The sequence below is a fragment of the Podarcis gaigeae genome (genome assembly GCF_964106915.1).
Source record: "Podarcis gaigeae genome assembly, chromosome: 1".
Classification (NCBI taxonomy): domain Eukaryota; kingdom Metazoa; phylum Chordata; class Lepidosauria; order Squamata; family Lacertidae; genus Podarcis; species Podarcis gaigeae.
In genome coordinates this window covers 127,795,676-127,812,975 of record NC_139678.1, presented here as the reverse complement: position 1 = coordinate 127,812,975, position 17,300 = coordinate 127,795,676, and the positions used below count along the sequence as shown (strand labels likewise).

General features: G+C 43.7%; 1 protein-coding gene across 5 annotated transcripts in view; it reads right to left on the bottom strand.

Annotated features, from left to right (window-relative positions):
- The window catches only part of NBEAL1 (neurobeachin like 1), a gene marked incomplete at its 3' end in the record, with an annotated part of 139,512 nt that overhangs the window by 92,177 nt on the left and 30,035 nt on the right, over nt 1–17,300 (bottom strand). For all 5 annotated transcript variants that reach the window (XR_014556167.1, XM_083702591.1, XM_083702589.1 and 2 more), the window contains exons 4-7: nt 14,083–14,244; nt 11,555–11,636; nt 8,631–8,758; nt 3,957–4,039 (exon numbers count right to left, since the gene is read on the bottom strand). Coding sequence is in view for 4 of the 5 variants with exons in the window: in XM_083702591.1 (XP_083558717.1) it covers nt 3,957–4,039; nt 8,631–8,758; nt 11,555–11,636; nt 14,083–14,244 (455 nt within the window). The remainder of the gene's footprint in view (nt 1–3,956; nt 4,040–8,630; nt 8,759–11,554; nt 11,637–14,082; nt 14,245–17,300) is intronic.

Here is a 17,300-nt window from a genome sequence, read left to right as displayed (position 1 = left end):
TGGTTTCAGAAGCTCACTTGTTTAAACTAACCCCAGTTAAGATTAGGTAAAGGGACCCCTGACCAGTCGTGACCAACTCTGGGGTTGCGGCGCTCATCTCGCTTTATTGGCCGAGGGAGCCGGCATACAGCTTCCGGGTTATGTGGCCAGCATGACTAAGCCGCTTCTGGCGAACCAGAGCAGTGCGCAGAAATGCCATTTACATTCCCGCCGGAGTGGTACCTATTCATCTACTTGCACTTTGACGTGCTTTTGAACTGATAGGTTGGCAGGAACAGGGACCGAGGAACGGGAGCTCACCCCGTTGCGGGGATTCGAACCGCCGACCTTCTGATCGGCAAGTCCTAGGCTCTGTGGTTTAACCCACAGCGCCACCCGTGTCCCCAGTTAAGATTAGCACAGGTTAAAAGGTACAAAGAACACCACAAAGTACGATTAATCAAAGGCAGAAGCAAAACTTCCAAACGCCTCCTCCTCGATATGTTGGCGAAGAAAAGGAGAGAGACAACAGATGAACTGATGAGGAGGTTAGGTGTGCTCACATCTCACTAAACCAACCTTCCTCAACTTTCGGTCTTCAGGTGCTAGATTAGCTAATGTTATAGGATGATGCTGAGTTTAAGTCCAGCAACATCTGAGAACCCCATGTTGCAAAAGGATGCACTAAAACACATCAAAACATAGTAATTTACTCTTCTCTATTTTATCAATATACGAGCAGTAAGGATGCACACCAAGACTCCCTGAACGAAGCCTCGAGAAGATTGGAAACTTCTGCTTTCATCTCAGATTAACCACAGTTTAGTGTCACATTTAAACCTTGACCGTGGTTAGCGAAAACAAGGCAGCTTCATAAACTATGGTTTGAAGTTGGCTTGTTTTCACAAACCGCTGTCAAAACTAACCAACATTTGTCCCAGTTCAGACTTTGTGACAAGCTGTAGTTAGCCTGAAACAGAAATGGACATTTCTGGACATCTCTTCCAGGCTATGCCAGAGGAGAGAAGTGGAGATGAGGCAGGTAGCATGAAAGTCTGAGGCTCACCGCATTTTTTTACCTAATGCTAAATCATAGTTTAGTATTATGTGAAAATGCAGCCATTTAAAAGGTGCTATTAAGTGCACAGAGATTTTATATACTGACATAAGATCCAATAAAATTTTATGCAGCAAAAAACTCTTAAACACTCACAGTGCCCAAAACACCCCAACGCCCCCCCTCCTATTGGCAAAAACTAGAACAGGCCCAAAATCTTCCCCTTCCATTGAAAAATCATTACACCGTATTTTTCGCTCAAAGCATACCTAGCAGAAGGGAATTACAAGTAGCCTAAGGAATTTTTCTCAGCGATAAACATTAACCTGGAAGCTGTTACCATAGCAATAACTTTACACAGATGAACGAGCTGCTGCCAAAGCCACAAGATTATTTTGTTTGAAATTAGCACCATAAAAATCTCTGAGTAACGTCACCAACCAGCACTGTTAAAATGTCACCGTTTTTAAATGAAGTGGGCAGTGGAGACGCCCAAGTCTCAAAACAAGCTGGCTATTGAAACAAAAACTAAATTTTGGAACTTTAAAAAAAACCTTTACGTTAGGGTAAATAGCTTAGGGGGAAGCCAAGTTAGCTGTAATTTCCAGAGTGGTTTTTACAGTCAACCCCTGTCCCTAGGGAACTCTGAGAACGCTAGATCTCGGATCAGGGGTCACTTATCAACCCATGCCATTCTTAACAAACTAGTTTGCAGGATTCTTTGGGACTGTACAAAGTGGTCTGAAACTGCCTGAATTGTGTAGTTGCAGGGTTTTTTTTAAAAAAAAATTAAATCAGTTTTTTTTTAAAAAAAATCATATTTTTAAAATAAAATGCTTTCGGAGGAAAAATCTTTCTCAAGATAGCTTTCTATTTAAGTTACATTATAGTCCAAAGGCTATTCATCAGGAAATAAGGATTTAAGTTTTCATGTGTACTAAAACTCAGTCTAAGTTGTTGTTGTTTTAAAATTGTTTAACCACATCAGTTAACAAACATGGATACACGTGCTATAATGTTATCGTTTTAGTTAAATGAATTGTTTTTAAGGAAATGATTATTTTTCTCCTTCCCATAAAGCATAGCAGAAAAGTAATCCAAATATAAACAGTTAACTTATTAAACCTCACAGAAATTTCATAAATATTGGTCTATGTGTTTCTAATAGTATAACCAAATCAGTAATTTTTGATATCGCTGTAAAAACTACTCTGAAAATTTATTATTCCAAAAATGAAACCTTCCTCTGGTTGTGAATATTAAGATGATACCAGCAAGAACGAGTCTTTCTGTTAAAAAATGATTTAAATCAAGTCTTACTGAATAGTGATTTAAATCGGTTTGATTTAAATCAAATCTACCCTGATTCAAACAAGTATTATTACCTGCTGTAAGCTTCCTAAGATGAGATCCCATATAGGGCGGGACTGGGAGACATAGAAATTAATTTTTAGCTACGTCTGACCAAGGACTCATGGTTTGTCTTGCCCCAGACAAACCAAGGTTTGTTCAAACCAAGGTTTATCCCTTGTAGTTGGTCAGGGTTGTGGGGAGACAAAACATGAGCCTGGGTTCAGATACAACACTAAGTCAAACCATGGCTTAGCCCTAGATAGCATGGCAACAGCAGGACTGGGGGAATTTGCACTAAGGCATGGTTTGGCAGCCAAAAACATCAAAAAATGAAGATCATGGCCACAGGGCCCATCACCTCCTGGAAATAGAAGGGGAAGAAATGGCGGCAGTGAGAGATTTTACTTTCTTGGGCTCCATGATCACTGTAGATGGTGACAGCAGCCACGAAATTAAGACACCTGCTTCTTGGGAGAAAAGCAATGACAAACCTAGACAGTATCTTAAAAAGTAGAGACATCACCTTGCCAACAAAGGTCTGTATAGTAAAAGCTATGGTTTTCCGAGTAGTGATGTATGGAAGTAAGAGCTGGACCATAAAGAAGGCTGATCGCCAAAGAATTTATGCTTTTGAATTATGGTGCTGGAGGAGACTCTTGAGTGTCCCATGGACTGCAAGAAGATCAAACCTTTCCATTCTGAAGGAAATCAGCCCTGAGTGCTCACTGGAAGGACAGATCCTGAAGCTGAGGCTCCAATACTTTGGCCACCTCATGAGAAGAGAAGACTCCCTGGAAAAGACCCTGATGTTGGGAAAGATCAGGAGAAGGGGACAACAGAGGACGAGATGGTTGGACAGTGTTGTCGAAGCTACCAGCATGAGTTTGACCAAACTGCGGGAGGCAGTGGAAGACAGAAGTGCCTGGCGTGCTCTGGTCCATGGGGGCCATGAAGAGTCGGACACAACTAAACGACTAAACAACAACAACATGGTTTGGCTTAGATTTACACTCATACCTTGGATCCCGAATACCTTGCTGCTCGGACATTTTGGCTCCTGAACACCACAAACCTGGAAGTGAGTGCTCCCATTTGCAAACGTTCTTTGGAACCCAAACGTTCGATGGGGCTTCTGCGGCTTCCGATTGGCTGCAGGAGCTTCCTGCAGCCAATCGGAAGCTGCAGTTTGGTTTCCAAACGTTTTGGAAGTCGGACAGACTTCCAGAACGGATTCCGTTTGACTTCCAAGGTACCACTGTACATGCTAACTGGGCCAGTGACTAACTCAAGGTCACCAAGTGAGCTCCATGGCTAAGCTAATATCTGAACCTTGGCAAAATACACAAAAGTCAACCACAGGCATGCATGAAAATGGTCAGATAATATGTGCCAAAAAGAATTTGTTAAGAATTTGCATTTAACTGTGCTTAATGTCCCAAAGCAGTTCTCAGGAATTATTTTGTACTCGTCACCTTGAGATTGGAAGTGTGCAGCAATGAATTTTATCCCTTAAAAAATTCCAAATTTAGCACTAGAAACATTAAGAAAACAAGGCAATGATACTCACGGTAAAAGAAAGGGACAAACTCCACTGTCAGGGAAGCTGGTTTGTACTTCTGCCTGCTTTTTTCAACACTGCTCAGAATTCGTCTATATATATATATATTTTTAAAAAAAGGAGAAACGAAGAGGTAAGATTTATTTGTAGGCGGACACTGCAGAACACATTCTTTATTTATTCTAAAGCATACGTTTCTTCAAATGCAATACAATACCTATTCCATATTACATTAGCAGCACTTTTAAAACTACCAAGGTACTATTTTGGACTACTTTATTTCTAAGAAATACACTTTTAAATAAAACCAAAACCAAAACCCAGCCCACAATTGACTTTAAGGACATGTAGCTTTACAAATTTGGTAAATTAAAACAATAGGATTTATTGATAGTTCAGCTTCTCAAAGTGACCCATTTTGCCATACATTTAGAAGGCTACGTCTCACATAAGCAAGTTGGTAGGTACCTACATATACTTGTGGCCATGTTTAAGTGATTGTATCTCAGCGTAATAAGCCACAGAATGAATGAGTCTTTAGCCACAGTCCTTTTGTGGTGCAAAGAATCAAATCAGGAAGTCTCAAGGAAACCACGGTTTCCTGTTTTGCCCAAACTGGGAAACAATGGCTACTGCCAGCTTCCGAACACGCCAATATTTTGACCCACTGTCAAACTGTGGTTAAGTATCCTGGTAGACATGGTTTCCTGATTTAGATGACGTCCTGGCATCATCAAGTCTCATGCAACGGGAGGAGTGAAGCAGCAGCTCCCGAAAGCATATGGCTTAATAAGCCAAGATCTGAATGTGACAACTTATATTGGTCCAAGCTAAGCCAGTATGCTCCTTCGTTGTGCCACATAAGCACATGTTGTGCAGACGCCTGATTATCGTCTTCCAAAGCAACTACTCCATTCCAAACTTAAAAATGGAAAGCATAATGCTGGTGGTCAACAAAAGAGGTTTAAAGGCTCTCTCAACGCAATTTTTTTAAAATGTAGTATAAACACCAACAATTGGGAAACACTGGCCTGCAAGCGCTCCAATTGGAGAACAGCCTTTACCAAAGGTGTCATGGGCTTTGAAGACACTTGAACCCAGGACGCAAGGGAGAAACATGCTAAGAGGAAGGCACGCTAGGCAAATCCACAACTCCCACCCAGTAACCAATGTCCCTACTGTGGAAGGACGTGTGGATCCAGAATTGGCCTCCACTGTCACTTACGGACTCATTGTTAAAACCATGTTTATGGAAGACAATCTGACTCAGCTACAAGTGATCGCCAAAGATAAGAGTCAACCACGTCTTTGTTTGACTGCATGTATTGACTGCAGTTTCACATTCTCATGGAATGCACACAATAAGAGTCACATTTGTCTCCCATAGCCACTGGCCCACTAATTTCATGGGTAATGGAGTTCCCCCTGCTTCCGCCCCCCAACAAAACAAACAAAACTAGCCTCTCCTACTCTCTCTTTCTTTAAAGAATGCATTTTCTTGACTAATAAGTCATTTAGTGGATGCTATAGTGGACGCGGGTGGCGCTGTGGGTTGAACCACAGAGCCTAGGACTTGCCAATCAGAAAGTCGGCGGTTCGAATCCCCGTGATGGGGTGAGCTCCCGTTGCTCGGTCCCTGCTCCTGCCAACCTAGCAGTTCAAAAGCACGTCAAAGTGCAAGTAGATAAATAGGTACCGCTCCGGCGGGAAGGTAAACGGAGTTTCCATGCGCTGCTCTGGTTCGCCAGAAGCGGCTTAGTCATGCTGGCCACATGACCTGGAAGCTGACTGCAGCCTAACGCCGGCTCCCTCGGCCAATAAAGCAAGATGAGCGCTGCAACCCCAGAGTCACGACTGGACCTAATGGTCAGGGGTCCCTTTACCTTTTTATATGATAAAGTTCTCTCCTTAGTTAACTGTCTGTCTGTCTGTATGTATGACTGAGATGTGACAAGTTCCAGCACTCCTTTATTCAGTGAATATCTTGCATGCGTGATTAAAAAAGAATGCCTTTTCCAAGATTGCAAAGGTTACACCGCAGGAGACGAATCTTACTATGTTTGTTTACTTTTCTAGGCTCGGTTACATCGCTCCAAAGTGAGCTTGTGCAAGGGCTAAGAATAACGCAGCAAAAGCAATGGCAGAAAACAAGTTACAGATGGTGCTTGCCAAGTTGCTGGAAAGGCAGTTGTTATAATAGGCCCAATGTACTGAAAAAAGGTGTATTTAAGTAGGGGCCGTATTAATGGAAAATATATATAACAGGAGAGTTTGAACAAAAGTGCCACATTTTTCCAAGTACAATTAATTAGGGGGGACTCCTAATTAAGAAAATGGGGGGAGTTGTTAAGCTTTGGGGAGACTGCCGAGAGTTGTTGACCTTTTTTGGGGGAAATGCCCACAGTTGTTAGGTTTTTTTCGAGGGGGTACTGCTGAAAATTGCTCACCCGCATGACCGCACACATCACCAAAGGCACCAATCATATGCCTGCTCACCGCCAACAGAAGCAAATTGCCCGCTCTATTGTCACAGCGGCAGCCAATACACAGCAGGCATTGTCACAGCCACCACTCACCCGCCCCAATCACCGCTGACAATCTTCTGATCGTGGCAGCAACCAATCGCACGTCCTACCAATGCACTAGGTAAAGGTAAAGGGACCCCTGATCATTAGGTCCAGTCGTGACCGATTCTGGGGTTGCGGCGCTCATCTCGCTTTATTGGCCGAGGGAACCGGCATACAGCTTCCGGGTCATGTGGCCAGCATGACTAAGATGCTTCTAGCGAACCAGAGCAGCACATGGAAACGCTGTTTACTTTCCCGCTGGAGCGGTACCTATTTATCTACTTGCACTTTGATGTGCTTTCGAACTGCTAGGTTGGCAGGAGCAGGGACCGAGTAACTGGAGCTCACCCGTCACAGGGATTCGAACCGCGGACCTTCTGATTGGCAAGTCCTAGGCTCTGTGGTTTAACCCACAGTGCCACCCGCGTCCCTTAATGCACTACCCATATATAATACGACCCCAAATTTTAAACTAATTTTTATTAGGAAAAAAACCCTCATCTGAAAACTACGGCATATGGGTAACGAAGCAGCAACAGAAACTACAGGAGAGAAAACAGCAAGGTGGTGGTTTGAAAGCAGGGATGGACAACCTGTGTTCGTACCCAAACATTGCTGAACTATGACCCCCATCATCTCTGACCACAGGCTATGTTGGGTGCAGCTGATGGGAATTGGAGTCCAAAAGGACATGGAGGCCCACACATCCCCCAGCCCAGTTTTAACATGAAACTGAGCACTAAGGCCCTGTTATCTAAGGTAGCACTAAGGCCCCCCTAAGGCTCGTACCTACGGGACCGCCTCTCCTGATATGCCCGGCGGAGGACCTTAAGGTCCATAAATAACAACACTTTGGAAGTCCCGAGCCCCAAAGAGGTTAGTTTGGCCTCAACCAGGGCTAGGGCCTTTTCAGCTCTGGCCCCGGCCTGGTGGAACGCCCTACCGCAGGAGATCAGGGCCCTGCGGAATTTGACATCTTTCCGCAGGGCCTGCAAGACAGAACTGTTCCGCCTGGCCTTTGGTCTGGACTCAGTCTAACCCTACCCTCTCATTTATTTTTTTGATGGAACCCCTCATATGGGATTTTGTATATAAATTTTCCCTCAGCTCTTTTTTGCTGGCCCATGTAGGACCAGCATGGATAGTTGGCCCCGGTGAATATTTGACTTTTCTCCCCTTATGGATTTGATCTATAAAGGTAAAGGGACCCCTGACCATTAGGTCCAGTCGTGGCCGACTCTGGGGTTGCGGTGCTCATCTTGCTTTATTGGCCGAGGGAGCCGGCGTACAGCTTCCGGGTCATGTGGCCAGCATGACTAAGCCGCTTCTGGCGAACTAGAGCAGCACACGGAAACGCTGTTTACCTTCCCGACGGAGTGGTACCTATTTATCTCCTTGCACTTTGACATGCTTTCGAACTGCTAGGTTGGCAGGAGCTGGGACCGAGCAACGGGAGATCACCCCGTCGCAGGGATTCGAACCGCTGACCTTCTGATTGGCAAGCCGTAGGCTCAGTGGTTTAACCCACAGCGCCACCCGCGTCCCTATATATATAGGCTTTGATCTATAGGCGACCACAAAAACGAGGCTGCATTTTAAACTGTATTGTAACTAATATTTTAGTCAACTGTTTGTTTGGGTTTTGTTTGGTTTTTAATGTTTTTAATGTATTTATATTCGGTGTTAGCTGCCCTGAGCCTGGTCTTGGCCAGGGCGGGCGGGGTATAAATAAAAAAATATTATTATTATTATCATCATCATCATCAGTGCACAGCTCACAGCAGCAGTTCCCTGACTTCTGGTACCCCTGGGGTAGCATGCGATGCCTCTGACCGTGCCAGAGGAGTTCACACGCCCACGAAAGTGCAAACCCAGGTTTTCAAGGTGTCTTGCGGTACCCAGTGAGCAGCGGTGGAAGGAGACACACTGCGGGACCTTCTTCATCAGCGGGGGAAGCTAAACGCCAAGATCCTCTGTGCATGCAAACATTTCTTCAACAGAATGCAAAGATACACATCTATTGCCTGTCCGCTGAGCTTGCAAGTCGGCACATTCCACTGACATTTCTCCTGCAAAGAGATTCAGCACAGCAATAAAACACTCGGCTGCCACTTACCCAGCGATTCTTTGCCTCCAGTTGCGATAGGGGTCGTACAGGCTTTCGCAAAAAGCCAGCGCGTGTCTTACAAACTCTTCTATGGGCGTCTGGTCGGCGACTTCTTTCTCCTTCGTTTTGCTCTTTAGCTGAAGAGACAGCAAAAAACCGACGGTCACCAAAACACTTTCAGCACTACCAGTTCTGCACGCACCGCGGCCCTGCCTGAAATGCTGGACAGGTGTTGCCAGTTGAGAGGAATCAACAGCCTGACTCTGTGGAAAGCAGCTAGCTACCCATGGTTCCCAGGAAACCAAATGAAATGTACTGTATTTTTCGCTCTATAAGACGCACCAGACCACAAGACGCACCTAGTTCTTGGAAGAGGAAAACAAGAAAAAAAATATTCTGAATCTCAGAAGCCAGAACAGCAAGAGGGATCGCTGCGCAGTGAAAGCAGCAATCCCTCTTGCTGTTCTGGCTTCTGGGATAGCTGTGCAGCCTGCATTCGCTCTATAGAATGCACACACATTTCCCCTTACTTTTTAGGAGGGAAAAAGTGAGTCATAGAGCAAAAAATACGGTAGGGTTTTCAAAGAGAGCTGCGCAGAAGTGAAATACCACGTTCATCAGGCTCTGAGGCACAAGCACTGCCAAACACACCAACTTTTCTGTTGTTGTTCTGTTTAACTGTAAAGGTTTTCGATTCTACAGTGAAATCTAATCCCCTTCCCAGTCCCTACGTAATTATCAGGACCGATTGGAGCAGTTAAACCGAAGCACATGCAAAAATGGAAACAAATGCTCCAATATTGCTTTTGACTTGAATAAGGGATATTAAGGTTTTATCTCCCATGTCCTTGCCTCTTCCCATAGGCCTCCCTACTGGCCAGTCCCAAGATGATGATGATGATGACGATGATGATGATGATGATGATAAAAAATAAATATTTTTATTATTTGTGGCCAACCCATCTGACAGGGTTGCCAGGCGGCCAGAATCAGAAGAGGCCCAAAAAGCAAATTTGAAATAGGATGTGAGAACTCCCGTAATTGTTTTATTTTTAAAAGATGTTTAAACCACTCGCATTATAAAATATCAGAGGGGTGTGCAGAAAACCCAAAATAAGTACAAAGCACATGCTAAAAATTATACAGCTAAAATAGCAGTACGAGAAAATTGCCTTGGAGGCACACACACAGTATAATTTTCTCTGTTTATTTCCCCCCACAGTTCTTACACCAAACTGCTTGTTAAATTTGGGAGTGACCAGAGGGAGCTTTTAAAAAAAAAAAGTTAGTGAATTCCGGGAATCCCCTTCTGCACAGGAAACCTGCAAAATGGACTAGAGGCCAGCTGATGGAAGTCAATTATTATAAGTTATTGCGGCATTTTTTTAAAAAGAATTTCTCTGTCAGCAAGCTGTGATGAGGTTTTTTTTGGGGGGGGTGGAATCCTACCATATCACATATTTAAAATTAATGGGGGAGGGGATTAAAGATAAAATTGACCACTATTTATTTGGCAAGTACAGTGGTACCCCGGGTTAAGTACTTAATTCATTCCGGAGGTCTGTACTTAACCTGAAACTGTTCTTAACCTGAAGCACCACTTTAGATAATGGGGCCTCCTGCTGCTGCCATACCGCTGGAGCCCGATTTCTGTTCTTATCCTGAAGCAAAGTCCTTAACCTAAAGCACTATTTCTGGGTTAGTGGAGTGTGTAACCTGAAGCGTATGTAACCTGAAGCGTATGTAACCTGAGGTACCACTGTACTCTTTTAACAAAAGGGTATGGAGGATTTTTTTATTTCAATTTTTAGTACAAAATACCTATGTAACTACTCTCATAGAAACCAAGTGAAAGTAATTCCTTTCTGACTTTAGTGTCGCACACTCATGATCAGGAGAAGGAAGGAACAAACAAGAAGGAAGAAACTCTAATGAGACAGAAAACGGGGTCATTCAGCAAGTACTGGAGGTTTTATAAAATGAGGTGGGGGGCACATGCAGTCCCCACACACTTTAGGCAAGTTGGTACGGCAGAGCTTTCCAAACTGTGTGTCGCGGCACATTAGTGTGTTGGCTGCAGTGTGTAGGTGCATCACACAAACCCTTCTCCCGGGGCTGGAAAGGGGTTTGTTTAACCTCCGGTTTGCTAGTAAAACTAAATTACTGTGTCACGACATGATGCAAAACTGAATTACTGTGTCACAAAACGATGTCTAAAAAGTGTGTCGCCCACACAAAACGTTTGGAAAGCACTGCTGTAGGGTCTCCATGCAATGTTGAGAAAGCAGACCTTTCGCCACCTTATAAATTACCCCCTAAATTAATTTTCAGGCATTCCTTTGCCATTGCAGTACGGCTACAAAAATAAAAAGCAATCAAGAATTCTCACAAAACTTATTGTGAAACTCATTCCTACCTCACTACCGTCAGGTAAGCCTGTTCTAACCAGTAAACTAAATCTGAACTCTAGTGGTGGAATTAATTTTGTCGCTCCAAATGGAACTTGGAAATACAGTGGTGCCTCGCAAGACAAAATTAATCCGTTCCGCGAGTCTCTTCGTCTTGCGCTTTCTTCGTCTTGCGAAGCACGGCTATTAGCGGCTTAGCGGCTATTAACGGCTTAGCGGCTATTAACGGCTTAGCGGCTTTTTAAAAAAGGAAACAAACTCACAAGAACTCGCAAGACGTTTCATCTTGCGAAGCAAGCCCATAGGCAAATTCGTCTTGCGAAACGACTCAAAAAACGGAAAACTCTTTCGTCTTGCGCGTTTTTTGTCTTGCGAGGCATTCGTCTTGCGAGCTACCACTGTAAAGAGATGAATTGTGTTGCAGGTGACAGGCACATGGCCAAGTCAAGTGTTGGTGAGTTTATTCTCAGTGCAGCACCAGTTTCTGACTAGAAAGCAAATTAAGCAAATTACAGGTTCACCTACCTGCTGAATATACAGTGTAGTCATCGTAATGACATGGTTAATATAGGAACAGGTGCCAATCTCCTCCACATTAGCCAAATTTCTGAAAGGGAAATAATAAGGCATGAGTGGCAAGACATGGTAGAACTGCCCAATATGATTTAACGCGCAGCAAAATAATGGTATATCACGATTTCCCAAAACAATCTGCACCGTGTTATAAAAATACAGAATAATCTCACATTAAGAGGCTGTCTTTAAACATGGAAATTATACCCAGTCAAAGCCGCTTGATGGCAAACCGTATCATTAATGGAATTGAAATCCCTCTTTCCATCACCAAATAGCATCAAAATGGTTCACAGCAACACTCCATGTAGATTTAGACATTGGACCATCAACCATTTTGTGTGTGTGTTTTACACCTTTTTCTATGTTTTAGAACGTTTGTGAGGGTCACCTGAGCTACAGAAGAAACCCAACTGAGGTATTTGGAACCAAACTGGATGAGGCTAAAATCAGAAGTAGGGAAGAATCACAGAATTGTAGAGTTGGACAGAACCCAGAGAGTCATCTAGTCCAGTGTTTCCCAACCTTTGGTCTCCAGCTGTTTTTGGACTACAACTCCCATCATCCCTAGCTAGCAAGACCAGTGGTCAGGGATGATGGGAATTGTAGTCCAAAAACAGCTGGAGACCAAAGGTTGGGAAACACTGATCTAGTCCCCCTGTAATGCAGGAATCAAAATTAAAGCATCCATGACAGATGGCCATCTAAACTCTGTTTTAAAACTTCTGAGGAAGAAGAGTCCACAACCTCATGAGGGAGACCATTCCGATGCCAAACATCTCTTATTGTCAGAAAGTTCTTCCCGGTGCTTAGTCAGAATCTCCTTTCTCAAAACTTGAATCCATTGCTTTGGGTTCTACGCTCCAGAGCAGGAGAAAACAAGCTTGCTCCATCTCCCATGTAGCCCTCAAGATATCTGAAGGTGGCCATCATATCTCAGCCTCCTCTTTACCAGGGTAAATCTTGTTTCACATCAGATGTCCTGCCCATACGTCACTGATGGACACAGCCACCTCTAATTCTGTAGGACGGACCCTGCTCCATGTCAGAGCTGGGGGAGCTTTTTCCCAGGCTGAGGGCCACATTTCCTTCTAGGCAAACTTCTGGGGGAGCAGAGGCCAATTTGACACCCTTGTCCTGCATGGCAGTTTCTACAAATGCACACACAGCCCTCCCAGGCAAACAAAAGGCATTGTCAGGGCCCAAGGACACATTCCAGCTGGGTAAAAATGCCATAGGAGGGTAGGGGCCAGTGAGGGGCGTGGCTAAGGAGGGGCGTGGCTAAGGAGGGCGTGGCCTGGGGAGAAACCTTAGGTTTGGAGGTCCTGGGGTTCCTCGCCCCGGCTCCATGATTCTGAGGATGAAGGAGCTGTTGACAATGGAGCATGGAGTGAGGGCCGTGAATCGAGAAGGTTAAAAAGTGAAGGTATGGAACTGCCATCAGCTCAGAGGCGAGAGATGGAAGGGCAGCTGGGTTACAGGGAGCCTCCGAAGATTGGGTGAAGCAGCTCTTCCTCCGGGGGGGAAGAAGCTCTTCCGCCTCTAGTGGGGAAGGGATGCAGGGATCGGAGGATGTTAGAGAGAGCCTCAACACCGAGCCTGAGCAAAGTGAAGGGGAGGCAAGTCCCCCTTTGCCAACGCCCTCTCTGCGCAGTAGGCTTAAGCTCAGAGAGGGGAGGAGAAGGATGGGGGTCAAAAGACTGTTATGCTGGGGAAAGTTAAGGACCGCCCACTCCCAGATTCTGCTAGCGACTGAGCAGACATGGATTACTACTACTACTACTACTACTAATAATAATAATAATTTTTATTTATACCCCGCCCTCTCCAGCCAAGGCCGGGCTCAGGGCGGCTAATAAGCAACAATAAAAACAAGTTGAATGAATACAACTTAAAAAACATTAAAATATTGAAACATTAAAATATTACAATGCATCATCACAGGAGGAGAAAGGAGAATGAAAAAAGAAAGAGGGGGAGGGAATCAAACTGATTCTAAGCCAAAGGTCAGGCGGAACAACTCTGTCTTACAGGCCCTGCGGAAAGAAATCAGATCCTGCAGGGCCCTGGTCTCATGAGGCAGAGCGTTCCACCAGCCCGGAGCCAGTGTTGAGAAGGCCCTGGCTCTGGTTGAAGCTAATCTAACTTCCTTAGGGCCCGGGACTTCTAGTGTGTTACTATTTACGGGGCCAAGTCAGTGTGGCCATCCATCAGCAGATAGAGCTGAGTATCATCAGCATATTGGTGACAGCCCAGCCCAAAGCTTCGGACAATCTGGGCAAGGGGGCTTGAGGAAAAGGTTGGTGGGAGTCTTGCCTCTTCACTCTCGAGCAACCATGCCGGCACTTAACAAGTTGGGAATTGGTAAGATAACAAACTGCGAGGGGGAAGTAGTGGTAATATCTCCCCATAAAGACTCCACGCCCCAGCCGGCTTCTGAAAAGTCAACTAGGTTTCTTTATAATAATAATATAAAATACCGGCAAAGAATAATGAAGAATTTGACCAGGAGAAGCGACAAGGCCTGTTGTGGTTCTTCTAGCCCTTCTGACAATTTCTGGACACACTGCAGCAACTGGAGCCTCAAGACCTGAAGGATGTTATCAGGAAGCAGCGATATTCCCGGGGGGACATCATCCACCCTAAAAATAAAGCCGAGAGCTTTTAAAAAAAAAACACACACACACACTAGGGCAAGCAGCAATAATCGCTAACGTATTTTATGCACGTAACATCTTTTACTGCACTTCACAATACAATGGTATCCAGACATTTCACTGCCAGAGGGCCAATAAATTGTAATAATGCCAATAAATTACGTAAGATTGACTCTTGCACTTTAATCCTATAATTAACACTTTAAATAAATATTTGACTTTAAGAATAAAAAAGCCTTCAGCAGATGTACAGGCTGCCAGGGCTCACTAAATGCCAAACTGTTGATTCAGAAGAAGCAAGGCATAACAGGTTAACAATGGGCGTAATCCACATGAAATTCAGCACTTTTCAATTCCATCGGTTTCAACGGGAGAGAGTGGAGCGTGTGCTTACTTCTCTTGTAGAATTCAAATATTTAATTTAAGATGGATCGGACCGGATACTAATCCTATACGCTAACTGGAAGGGCCAGAAGTCCAATGAGATATAATGTTTTCAGAAGTAATTACAGTTGTAAAAATCAATTTGTGCCCGCCAATTGTTCCCCAAACTAGTCAGTTCTCCGTGGATTTTGATTCTAGAAAAGCTCGTCACCTTATAGCAGGCAAACCTGCATTTCTCTATTTATACTCTTGACACCGTAATTAGAAGGGCGAGGGCTTGGCATATTCAAATTCCTTTCGCAACTGAAAAATGCTCCCCTGAAGGAAGACAAAACAGACTTTTTTTAACCAGCTGGCAAGGGTTCATCCTTTCAATTGTAAGTAGAACAAGATGCCATCGCTGCGTTGGGAAACACAAAGCAGCAGAATGGATTAATCTTTCATATTCTCCTGAGCGCAGCTGTCAAGAGATCTATTATACCGCAGAGGGCTCAATCTTGCCTGCTCTCCGCTGCCCCCCCCCCCCCCAGCAGAGGCTGCAGAAACAGCCACAAACGACACGCTAAACATCCTGGTCTGAAATGTGTTTCTTAGAAACAAGCATCTGGTTTTTCAAGAGAATTTACTTCCTTGAAATGTGTTCAGGACTGGGGTGCATTAAGATTGCTAGGAGACAGGATTGGCGGGTGAGAAGGCTACGCGAAAGCAAAGACTGCAAACCACAGGATGAGTGCGTGCAATCGGTTGCATCCTGCATTCGGTCTGCGAGCCAGAAATGATCCAATGGATGGTTGCTGCCCCACATTTGTTATACAGTGGTACCTTGGTTCTCAAACGCCTTGGTACTCAAACAACTTGGAACCCAAACACTGCAAACCCGGAAGTAAGTATTCCGGTTTGCGAACCTTTTTCGGAAGCTGAACGTGCTCCGGTTTGAGTGTTACACTTCTGATTTGAGTGCCACATTTCCGATTTGAGTGTTATGCTGAGGTTTGTCTGTTTTTGCTATTTATTTTGTGTTTTTGTGGCTCTTTTTGTGACTGTGTAGAACCCAGTTCAACTACTGATTGATGGATTGTGTGACTGAGGTACATTTTTTACTCCTTTCATTTTATGGATCAATGGTCTTGTTAGATGGTAAAATTCATGTTGAATTGCTGTTTTAGGGATTGTTTTTAAAAGTTTGGAATGGATTAATCCATTTTGCTTTACTTTCTTTGGGAAAGCGCACCTTGGTTTTGGAACGCTTTGGTTTTAGAACAGACTTCCAGAATGGATTTGAAAACCAAGGTAACACTGTACAAAAGAAAACCAACAGGAAACTACTAGATTTCTATGTAGCGAGGTATAAAACACGGTAATTCATATCAATTGCTGTCCTTCCACGTTTCAAATCTTCCTACCATCAATGCTTCGTAAGCATTTCATTGTAATGTATTCTAAGAGACGGCATTCTTCCTATGCAATCTGGTTATTACAGACAGCAAAAAAATGATACTCTAAAACACAATGTAGAGAAGATATAATGGGAAGCAATTTGCTATTTGATGCCAGCTATCCAATACTCTATACAGTCTCGCCTTGTCTTTAGCTGCCTAGATATCTTCCCTTGTTCATCTGCTGCAATAAAAGTCCATTCCTCTATGCTGATTTTCTTTTTAGGTCGCAAGTTTAATCCCGTCATTAATCTCAGAGGAAAACAGCGGATTTTATACTGAGCGCTCAGTAACAGCACTGGAGAGTAATGGTGAGGGAAGCTACTGTTCATGCATTCATGTCGTCTTTAAAAAAAATACTATTAGTTAAGGGGGGGAGACACAAAATCCATTTAATCTTTTATTTAAAAAAAGGTATTCACAATCTGCTAAGCATCCTAGTCCACCTGTCATTGTCTTTTTTAAAAAAATAATATTTATTAAAGTTTCAAAGAAGTTACAAAAATGAAAAGAAGAAAAAAAGGAAAAAAAGGAAAAAATACAAAATACAGAAAAATAAAAACAATTAAAAACAAATCAGTCTTTCCATGTCCTGTCTTTCATTTACTTGTTTCCCTGACCTCCTCACACCTCCCTTTTTTGTATTCTAATTCAATAGTTGTTTCAGCAAGTCCTTACCATTTTTGCTTTTATCTTGATATTTTATCTTAATATATTGTAACTTTACATTTTCACCTGTTAACAATCCATTTTTACATACCCCTTTGTAACATTATTGCTAAAACCACACCTGTCATGGTCTACTGGTAATGCGTCTCATCCTCTCAATCTCAGGAATCTATGATGGGTTTGCACAAAACCACAACCTCCTGTGACAAATGCAAGCCCACCAGCCATGGGTTTAAAGTCTGCTTATGATTTGGTGTCGGTGTTTGGGTTCAGTCTCAGGTAAGCGGAAATACGTCTACCACTGTTGCTGTTGAACAGGTTTAATCAATCAAAAGGTTGATTCAATGGTCATCATCGAAAGCAAACCAAGGCCAGGATCCTAAGCATCCTTCCTTAGGGAGTAAACCCCACTAGACATGGTGGGAACTGACTTCTGAGTAAATGTGTCTATGACTATGCAGCTGAAATCACATCCTGAGGTCATTTCCTGGTTCACCGCAAACAAGAATGTTTACCTGGCTCTGTAATTTGGCAGTTCAAAGCCCATTTTTA